Source organism: Suricata suricatta, chromosome 17 (assembly GCF_006229205.1).
Source record: "Suricata suricatta isolate VVHF042 chromosome 17, meerkat_22Aug2017_6uvM2_HiC, whole genome shotgun sequence".
NCBI classification, from domain to species: domain Eukaryota; kingdom Metazoa; phylum Chordata; class Mammalia; order Carnivora; family Herpestidae; genus Suricata; species Suricata suricatta.
This window is the reverse complement of record NC_043716.1, coordinates 38,904,293-38,914,796: the sequence shown is the minus strand read 5'-3', so window position 1 is coordinate 38,914,796 and position 10,504 is coordinate 38,904,293. Positions and strand designations below refer to the sequence as shown.

General features: G+C 49.1%; 1 protein-coding gene across 1 annotated transcript in view; it reads right to left on the bottom strand.

Annotated features, from left to right (window-relative positions):
- Positions 1-9,832, bottom strand: part of STAT5A (signal transducer and activator of transcription 5A) — an 18,467-nt gene extending 8,635 nt beyond the window's left edge. The window contains exons 1-4 of the mRNA XM_029927048.1: positions 9,651-9,832; positions 9,146-9,302; positions 7,671-7,760; positions 4,221-4,426 (exon numbers count right to left, since the gene is read on the bottom strand). Coding sequence (XP_029782908.1) covers positions 4,221-4,426; positions 7,671-7,760; positions 9,146-9,302; positions 9,651-9,778 — 581 coding nt within the window. The 5' untranslated portion in view covers positions 9,779-9,832. The remainder of the gene's footprint in view (positions 1-4,220; positions 4,427-7,670; positions 7,761-9,145; positions 9,303-9,650) is intronic.
- Between the last annotated feature and the right edge of the window lie 672 nt (positions 9,833-10,504).

Sequence of the window (10,504 nt, the reverse complement as noted above, 5' to 3'; positions counted from 1 at the left end):
GGGCTGGCTCAGCCCATAGAGCACGCAACTCTTGATCTCAGGGTTGTGAGGTCCAGCTCCATGTTGGGTGTGGAGCCTACCTAATTAAAAAAAGAAAAGAAAAGAAAAGAAAAGAAATATATCCCAGTGTCCTTACTTGGGGCTGAGTCAAGAAGATTCAAGAAGATGTGAGCATCAACATGTCTTGGGCAAGTTCCTGGCAGGCCTCTGAGGGCCCTGTCACACTGACCTAGGTCCTGCCTCATGGACACACAAGCTGGGACAGACAGACTAAAGCAGCTCTAGATAGCCAGGAAAAGCCCAGAGCTAGAAGGCAACTGGAAATATGATTTGGATTCCACTCTTGGGGGCTGAGAGAGAAGAATATTGTCCAGGCCTGGCACACAGCAGAGCAGTCTGGAGGCCACCTCGGAAATTCGGCCCCCCCACAGGGAGGTGGTGGTGAGCCCCACACCTGGGCCCAACCTCCCTGTGCAAGTCACCCACTTAGGTGTCTCTTGGCACTTTGCAGAAGCTTCTGGGAGGGAGGCCAGGAGACATGAGGCAACTGTCTGCTCCAACTGGAGGGAGCTGAGCCTTCCCTTGCACAAACAGATCGATGGTCTGTGTTTCTGATGGGTGAACTTGACACATGACACTGAACGGACATTGCATGATGGGAACAAACCCAAACCAAAATCAAACCCAAATCCATAAACAGGAAACAGAAAACCCAAGAATAGCATTGGAAGTACTACCAACCCATCAAAGGCTTTGGGTAGAAGTAATAGCCTGAATTCTCCTGTTCCCTAATCTAGGAAGAGGGCCACCCTTTCTCTGTGGTCAGTCTGAGACGGATTCAGATGGAGGAAAACATGCTAGAATCATCCCACCAACATTTACTCAACATCCACTTTAATTCAGGCAATGTGAGAGGAACCCAGAGTATGGAAAATACTGACAGGGCAGGGAAGGGAGGAGAGCTTAAATAGTTTTTAAATTGTTTTTAAATTGTTTTTCTTTGTGTATTTTGAAGCTTTGTTATTAGATGCATAGAAATTTATTATGTCTTTTTGATTGATTAAACCTTAATAATTATGAAATGTCCTTCTTGATCCCTAATAATACTTTTTGTCTTGAAGTACACTTTATGAGGTATTCCCATGACTGCCCCAGACTGTTATTCTATATTGGCACAGCATTATCTTTGTACATGTTTTTTAAAATTTAAGGGGCACCTAAGTGGCTTAGTCAGTCATGTGTCCGACTTCTGCTCAGGTAATGATCACAGTTTGTGAGTTCGAGCTCCATGTCAGGCTCTGTGCTGACAGGCTTAGAACCTGGAGCCTTCTTCAGATTCTGTCTCCCTCGCTCACTGCCCCTCCTCCACTTGTGTTCTCTCTGTCTCTCTCAAAAATAAATACACATTAAATAAACTTAATGTAGGGACACCTGGCTGACTCAGTGGGTAGAGCATGTGATTCTTGATCTAGGGTTGTGAATTCGAACTCCATGTTGGGTGTAGAGAGTACTTAAAATTAAAAAAAAAAAATCTTAAAAAAATTTTTTAATTAGGGGTACTCGGTGGCTCAGTTGGTTAAGCCTCCGGCTTCGGTTCAGGTCAGATCTCACATTCATGGGTTCGAGCCCTGCGTTGGGCTCTGTGCTGACAGCTAGCTCAGAGCCTGGAGCCTGCTTCCAGTTCTGTGTCTCCTTCTCTCTCTGCCCCTCCCCCTCTCATGCTCTGTCTCTCTCTGTATCAAAAATAAATAAAACATTAAAAAAAATTTTTTTTAATTTTTTTAATTAAAATTTAAAATGTAGATGACTTATAGTTGAGTCTTGCTTTTATGTGTATTCTGATAATCTCTGTTTTTAACTGAGGTGTTTAGTCCACTAATATTAAATGTTATATATTTTTTAAGCTTATTTGTTTATTTTGAGAGAGAAAGTGAGAAAGAGCACAGGTGCACAGGAAAGGGACAGGAAGAGTAGGAGAAAGAGAATCCCAACCAGGCTCCACACTGTCACCGTGGTGGGGCTTGAACTCAGGAACCTTGATTGGAAACCAAGAGCCAGATGCTTAAAGATCGAGCCACCCAGGCACTCCTAAAATTGCTACTTTTAAATGAAACAACTGTAAGACATGCATTCTTTTGAAGTCCACAAGATACATTCACCAAGCTAGAGTTTAATAAGCTGGGCCATAAAACAAGTCTTATTAAATTTAAAAGAATTGCGATCACACTGATTATGTTCTCTGACAATAGAGGAATTCAAGGATAAAACACAAATGAAATCAATGATATGACATCTGGAAAAAGAACCCCAAATATATACTTCTAAGATACAATATACTTCTAAATAATGTGTGGGTAAAATAATTATTCGTAAGAGAAATTAGAAAATATTTCAGGGGCTCCTGGGTGGCTCAGTCGGTTAAGCGTCCGGCTTTGGCTCAGGTCACGATCTCATGGTTCATGGATTCGAGCCCTGCATTGGGCCCTGTGCTGACAGCTAGCTCAGAGCCTGGAGCCTGCTTCAGATTCTGTGTTTCTTTCTCTCTCTGCCCCTCCCCTGCTCATGCTGTCTCTCTCTGTCTCTCAAAAAAAAAAAAAAAAATTTCAGAGGCGCCTGGGTGGCTCAGTCGGTTAAGCATCTGACTTTGGCTCAGGTCTGATCTCACGGTTCCCCAGTTCAAGCCCCACGTCAAGCTCTGTGCTGACAGCTTTGAGCCTGGAGCCTGCTTCGGATTCTGTGCCTCCCACTCTCTTTGCCCCTCCCCAAATCATACTCTGTCTCTCTCTGTCTCAAAAATAAAATAAATAAACCTTAAAAAAAATTTATATATTTCAAAGTGGGCATCTGGCTGGCTCAGTCAGTGGAACATGTGACTCTTGTTCTTGAGGTTGTGAGTTTGGGCCCCACGTTGGGTGTAGACATTACTTGAAATTTAAAAAAAAAAGAAAATATTTCAAACTGAATAATAATGAATGTACAGCAGATCTAAAATCATGAGATGTAGCTGAAGTATTGCTTAGAGGGAAATTTAAAGCTCTAAATATACATATCAGAAAAGAAGAAAGGTCTAAACTCAATGACCTAAGGTTTTTATCTTAAGAAGGCAGAGGGGCACCTGGGTGGCTCAGTCTGTTAAGCAGCCGACTTCAGCTCAGGTCCTGATCTCACAGGTTGTGAGTTCGAGCCCCGCACCAGACTCTGTGCCAATAGCTCAGAGCCTGGAGCCTGCTTCGGATTCTGTGTCTCCCTCTCTCTCTGCCCCTCCCCCACTTATGCTCTGTCTCTCAAAAATAAATAAATGTTTTTAAAAATTAAAAAAAAAAGAAGGCAGAGAAAAAGGAACAAAAGCAAAGGCCACTTGATACCTTCTTATTTCTCGCTAGGATGGGACGGAGCAGCTCTGGGGTCAGTCTGGAGTTGGGGGAGGATGGGACATGTCTCATGTCTTCTCAAATTTTACTGGGAGTTAATTGGTTCTGAGTTAAATTTTTTTTCCCCACACACTTATCATGACAGCCATTGGCAAACTACAGCCCTAGGAGACAGGAGAATTTTCCACTGTAAATCCCTTCCTTCCAGCACCGTCTCCTATCAGGGAGGCCCGAGAAGGGGCATTTCTGGAGTGCTGCCTCTCCCCAGCCTGGATCAACCAGGAGACTCTCAACCTACGTTCTCCCTCAGAACAGGGAACACTGTGTCCATATTCATTCATTCATCGAGATAGTCACTGAATGGCAACAATTAGCGAGAGAATATTATTTAGTAAAGTACAGGGATTTTATGACCTATCTCTAGTTGAGATTCAGTTCAGCAACTTATTTTTTCCCTAAGTTTATTTAAGTAATGTCTACACCCAACATGGGGCTCGAACTCACAACCCTGAGATTAAGAGTTGCGTGCTCTTCCCACTGGACCAGCCAGGTACCCCCAACTCTGCAAATTACAAGCAATCCAGGCCAAATGACTGGTTCTCTTGGAACCTCAGTTTTATCATCTGCAAAATAGGGATAATTCAGCTACCTACCTCCTGGGACTGTCGTAAAGGTAGGAGTGAACAAATGCACACAAAGGGGTTGGGCGGGAGCCTGGCCCAAAGCAGGGGCTCGATCACAGGGCCTGCTACTTCGCTAAAGTTTTGGGTAAGGTTTCTGTGGACACAGACACTGACACGGCCCCAACCTTGCAGGAGCTCACAAAGTGGTCGTCAGTCCTGCCCTCACGGCACACAGCGCCCAGGCGGCCCGGCCTCACCCTGGATCCTCAGGCTCTCCTGATACTGGATGATGAAGTACTCCTGAGTCTGCTGCAGCTTCTTCAGCTCATTCTCTGTGTCCTGCGTCACCAGGCGCAGCTCCTCAAATGTCTGGTTGATCTGGAGGTGTTTCTGGGACATGGCGTCCACCAGGATCCCAGCCGGAGAAGTACCCTGGGACACATCAGGGGGAGAGTGTGGGCGGCAGTGAGCTGGGCAGTGAGGGCGGAGGAAGAGCCCAGGCTTTGAGAAATGCTAACACCACAGACTGCAAACTTCAAGTCTAGGGAAAGAAGTAAGGGTGATTGGAGTCGGAAGGATAGTCATTTGCCAGAATTGGTGTGGAGTTGAAAGGAGGGAAGCAGGCGACCCGGCAGGTAATTGCAAATTCATAAAGCACAGCAGAAATTTCTAGTGTGGTCCTGGCTCTCACCAGACTTGCCCAAACAGGGTGCCCCTAAATTCTCTTTGGAGAGACTAGAACTCAGCATGTCCCAGAAGCAGGAAGTAGGGAACCTGGGTGTTCCTACTAATGATGATCCCGCATTCCACATTCACTTGTTGATCCAATGCCATGGACCGTGTGAGGTGCTGGGGACACAGTGCGGAACAAGGCTGTGTGAATACACATCATCTGTGTCCTCACTCAAGAAATTCTTGCAGCTGGAGGATGTTACAGGGGAGGTTCAGTAAGAGCTTCCTGGATCTGGACATTTGGGTGACCTGGTCTGATCTATTCCTTCAACATCTGGCTGAGAGACCAAGTTTTCAGGGCCTTTCCAGTAAACTATTCACAGAATAAGACCCAAACTCCTTCCATAGCCTCCACTGCCCTAGCTGATAGCCTCTGACTACCACCACTCCCAGCTCTGCTGCCTCGCAAGCACATCAGCTATTTTCTGTTCCAAATACACAAACACGTTCCTGCCTCAGGGCCTTTGCACTTGCTGTTCCATCAGTCTGGCACATGTTGGCACCAAATCTTCCCAGGGCTGGCATTCCAACTGGCAGCTTTTCAGAGTGCCTTTCCCTGATGGGCCAACTTAAAACAGCACTACTCTTATCTGAAAGTGTCTTGATTTTATATGTGTTTCTTTCTTTCTTGTCTGCCTCCATGCACTAGGATGTAAGCTCCCTAAGTACTAGGGCCTTGCCTATCTTGTGTACCACAAAATCCCCAAAGGTAGGTAGAACCAAAATCAGAGGTTCTCAAAAACAGCCTGAGGGTTGGAAGAAGAAATGATCCCCCCCCTCACCACCATGACAACACCTTTGCCATAGGCATGTAGTTCTTACTTGGAGCTGAATTCATTCATATGTTTACAGATAGCTCTGTGATGGCAATAAGTCAACAAAGGACACAATAGTTTTCCTGAAAGACTCTGTGACCTGTATTCTGCCTCCTCTCCGGCTTTACGGGGTTCCCCAGTTGGCCCCGTTCTCCCCAGCACCACGGGCTACCTGCAAGTCTTCAAATGTGTTATGATGTTTCCTGTCTTCCTGCCCACACATAGACTCTTGTTACTTATTTTTTCACTTATTTATTTATTTTTGAGAGACCGAAACAGCGCAAGCAGGGGAGGGTCAGAGAGAGAGGGAGACACAGAATCCGAAGCAGGCTCCAGGCTCTGAGCTAGCTGTCAGCACAGAGCCCGACGCAGGGCTCGAACCCATAAACCATGAGATCATGACCTGAGCCGAAGCCGGACGCTTAACGGACTGAACCACCCAGGCGCCCCAGACTCTTGTTAGTTTTGCTCCTCACTCTTTCTTCTTCCCTTTCCCCCTCCTCCCTGTATCTTAGACATCCCCGTCCTCAGGACACCCCCCTGCCAAGGTGCCCCAGTCAGATTTAGATACTTTTCCATATATGCCTCTTTGGTACCCAGCTCACCCCTATAGGGTCTATCATTGCTTGGATTCCTTTCAGGTGGGGACCAGGCCTTCCTCTGTTTCTCTAGTCCTAGCCCGACCTCACATACCCCAGGACCTCCCATAAGTGTGTAAAACTCCTTAAATCGGCGTCCACTGCAAGTAAATCAGCTTCAGGCACTATTCTCTGCTCTTTACCAAGTGATGTCATTTTATAAAATCCATGTGGCTTTACTACAGATGATAAAATGTTTGTCCTGTTGTCTGAGCAGGCGTTGAAGGCCTTCATGACTGCAGAGCGTGGGGGAGCAGGCCCTTTCTTCCTCTCCGGGCCTCACCCATCTGAGCGCACCAGGGTCAGCTCTTCGGACCCAGACCTCACTTCCACGTCTCCTCCCAGACACCGCCAGAGAACGATTCCAATTTTGACCCCAGCACCATTTATTTTTTTATTTTGCTTAATGTTTATTTTTTTGAGAGAGAGAGAGAGAGAGAGCAAGCAGGGGAGAGGCACTGAGAGAGAGGGAGAGAGAGAATCCCAAGCAGCTTCTGCACTGTCAGCGTGGAGCCCAACACCGGGCTTGATCTCATGAATCTGTGAGATCATGGCCTGAGCTGAAATCAAGAGTCGGATGCTTAACCAACTGAGCCACCCAGGGGTAACCCCCACTGGCATCATTTATGAAACAAAAAATCGTGGGGCACCTGGGTGGCTCGATCCATTGAACATCTATCTGACTTTGGCTCAGGTCATAATCTCATGGTTCTTTAGTTCAAGCCCACATCGGGCTCTCTGCTGTCAGTGAGAGACCACTTTGGATCCTCTGTCCCCCTCTCTCTCTCTGCCCCTTCCCCACTCATGCTCTCTCTCTCAAAAATAAATAAGCATTAAAAAAATGGCAAATCTTTTCCCTTGTGGTTTGTGATACCATTTATAATGTGGGTTGAATTTCCAGGCGAGTGTGTGTGTGTGTGTGTGTTTAGGAATTCCTCTTCTGTTTCACTGGTCTGTCTATCCCTGGCCCACACAGTATCTCATTTAACCCTGACACTAACTCTACAAGGTAGATACTATTACTGTCCCCGTTTACAATTGAAAAAACAGAGGCTCAATAACTTGCTCAAGTCACAAAGCTAGTAAGTAGCCAGTCCGGGGCCTGAAGCCAAGGACTGTACCTGCATGGACTGATGTTTCTCACACTTGCCCATGTCCCATATTTCCCTGGTGCTCTCTTGTCAGCATTTATAAAGCACAGTTGTGTGGGGCACCTGGGTGGCTCATTCAATTAAGCGTCTGACTTCGGCTCAGGTCATGATCTCACTGGCCATGAGTTTGGGCCCCATGTTGGGCTCCGTGCTGACAGCTCAGAGTCTGGAGTCTGCTTTGAATTCTGTGTGTGTGTCTCTCTCTCTGCCCCTCCCCTGTTCTCTCTCTCTCTCAAAAATAAATGAACACTAAAAAAACACAAACACACCGTTGTGTCTGGAGAAAAAGGCGTGTGGAAGGACTTCCCAGCTCCTCTCCCCACACCCATGGGGCACTCACATTGTTGGCTTCTCGGACCAGCCTCTGCTCATTGTACAGAATATGCCGGATGCAGCGCACCAGCTCCATGGGGCAGCGGTCGTACGTGTTCTGAAAGAACCCAATAGCAGTTACCACTGGCCACCCACCACTCCACCATGCCCATCACAGCCACATGCTCCCCACCACCTCCCTCTTTCAACCTATGTCTTGGCTTTCCCCCAAGAAACCTCAGGAACTGTCAACAGACACCTTTATCTCTCCTTGACTCGATTTCCCCTCCCAGATCTTCATATTTGGCGTAGAAACCCACAGTTTACAAAGCAGTTCCAATCTGCCATATCCTTTGACTTTCAGAGTGTAGACCCTATGACATACACAGAAACTATTATCCCCATTTTGCAGATGAGGAAACTGATGCTCAGAGAGGTTAAGTACTTGTCCAGAGGCAAATGGGTTTGCAGATGACTCAAGACTTGGGGCATCCACTGCCAAGGTCAAGGTCATATTCTAGGATACCCCTGGCCCTGGGTTCCTATTTTGCTTTCCTCTTCCCACTTTTTCCTGTTTCCTCCCTCTTCTGGGATGGACTTTTTATTTCCCTGGCACCCTTCTGCTTGTATTTAAGAGTTTACTTGTAAGAAATACAAGTAAGTTCCAATAAGTGCTTAACTGTGATTATCACCTACACCCTTTTCCTGCTTCCACAGAAACTTCCTCTCTCCTCTGTACTCCTCCCCCTTCCTCACCCAGCTCTCCAGTGAAGGAGAAGGTCCATCTTACATCTAAATCCTTCATTCAACCCTCCTTTATTCAATTCTTGCCTCCCGGGCAACTCTGTTCCTCTCCTACCCAACTTCAGACTTCAGCAGTTTCTCCCACCTTTAAAAGAGTCCTAGGTGTGGGTGCCTGGGTGGCTCAGTCAGTTAAGCGTCCCACTTCAGCTCAGGTCATGATCTCAGAGTTCATGGGCTTGAGCCCCACATCAGGCTCTGTGCTGACAGCTCAGAGCCTGGAGCCTGCTTCAGATTCTGCGTCTCCCTCTCTCTCTCTACCCCTTCCCAGCTCACGCTCTTTCTCTCTCTCTCAAAAAAAAATAGACAGCAAAAAAATTTTTAAAGAGTCCCGGGAAGGATGTCTAGTTACCTCATTCCCTCATTTCTAGGAGCTGTCAGTCTTCCTTTCTCCAGCAAAGGAACCTTGACTCAGTCTACCCCTCTCCCTTTTCCTTGATCAGTTTAGAATGCTACTTCACCCATCTCCTTCCTCTTGGGGACAAACACAACCTACCCCTTGCTTTGTCGTATGGTAAAGGAATCTGACAGGTCTGATTTAGAAAGAGGAGGTGGGGGAAATTGAAGTGCAGAAAAGTTGCCGATTAGCTCAGGGTCACACAGTGAGTCAGTGACCAGGCCAGGAAAAAACCCAGGGGTTCTGATGCTGGAAAGAGAAGGCAGACACTGCTTCCCTGATGATGACGCAGCCTTCACACCCACCTGAAGCTGCGTGGCATAGTGCCCCAGCTTGATCTTCAGCAAGAACCCATCTTCCCCCACTTGGTGCTCCGCCTTCTTCTGCAGCTCCTGCACCAGGCCCTCCAGGAGTTGAGTGGCCTGGGCTCGGTCCTGAGGATTGTCCAGGTCGATGGCATCCCTTGGGGCAGGGCAGGGGAGAGGAGCCTACTGTCCCGCTTCCTTGGGCAGGAAGGTCAGGCACCAAGAGGTACTGGGAAATTCCAGACTCCAGACTAAGGAAGGGCACTCTGGAGCTCATAAGACTTGTTCCCAGCAACTCCATAGGCATCAGGGTCCAGAATCACCCCCCCTCCCCTCCCAGGGTCCCATTTCCCTGTTCCCCTTTTCCCAGGGACACCACCCCTTCCGCATGGAGGGACAGCAGGGACTAGAATCACATGAAACCACAAAGAGGAGAGCTAAAGGTCAAGGGGCCTGGGTGGGCGGCAGGGGCCCAAAGAGAATGGCACAAGGGAGGGGCACCTACCACGGCTGGCTCTCGATCCACTGCGCTAAGTAGTGCCGAACCTCGATGGGGAAGTGCTGCCCATACAGCACCTGCATCTGGCGCAGCGCATCTCCCTGCAGCTGCTGGGCTTGGATCCAGCCCGCCATGTCCGATCACCTAGGGCGAGAGAGCAGAGGGCTGCAGAGGCTCTCCACGGACAGAGGCGAGGGTTGGGCCTGCCTCTGGACCTGCCATACCCACCCATCCCTGGACCGCGGTCAGGCCAGGCCCCTCCCCTCCCACAGACCAGCTTTCCTGAGCGGGAAGAAAGTCGGAGAGGAGGGGAAGGCCGCTCTGCCCTCCAACGAGGAACCCGCGGAGGCTTGGGGAGGGGCTCTCGAAAGTCAGGTGCCCTCCCCCTCTTCCTCTCCCCTCGCCCCACCGGGGCTTCCCCAGAGGGGGACAGCTAGAAAAGTGAAAGAGAAACTTGATGCGGAGGCCCACGGGCCCTTTGGGGGAGGATTTGCAAGAACCCCCTACCCTGCTTCGAACCCGAACCCCGAGTCCCCATTTCTGGGCGGGAGGGAGCTGTATTATTCCAGACCAAAGTTCGGGCAACTGCACCGACGGCTCCCGCTGTACGGCTCGGTCCCCGCGGGCACGTGGCTGGGATGGTTAAGAAGGGAGGGCTAGGGAGACAGACGCCGCCTCTACGGTCAAGTCCCCCCACCTCTAGCGGTGCCCCACGATCTCCCACTGCCCGGCGCAACAGCGCCCCCTGCCCCCTGCGGGCGGGAACGGCGCCCACCCTCGGGCCCCCTCCCGCGGTCGGCGTCCGGCGTCCCATGGCCGCGCCCGCGCCAAAGCTCCCTCTCGGTCCCGGACAGCGGTCC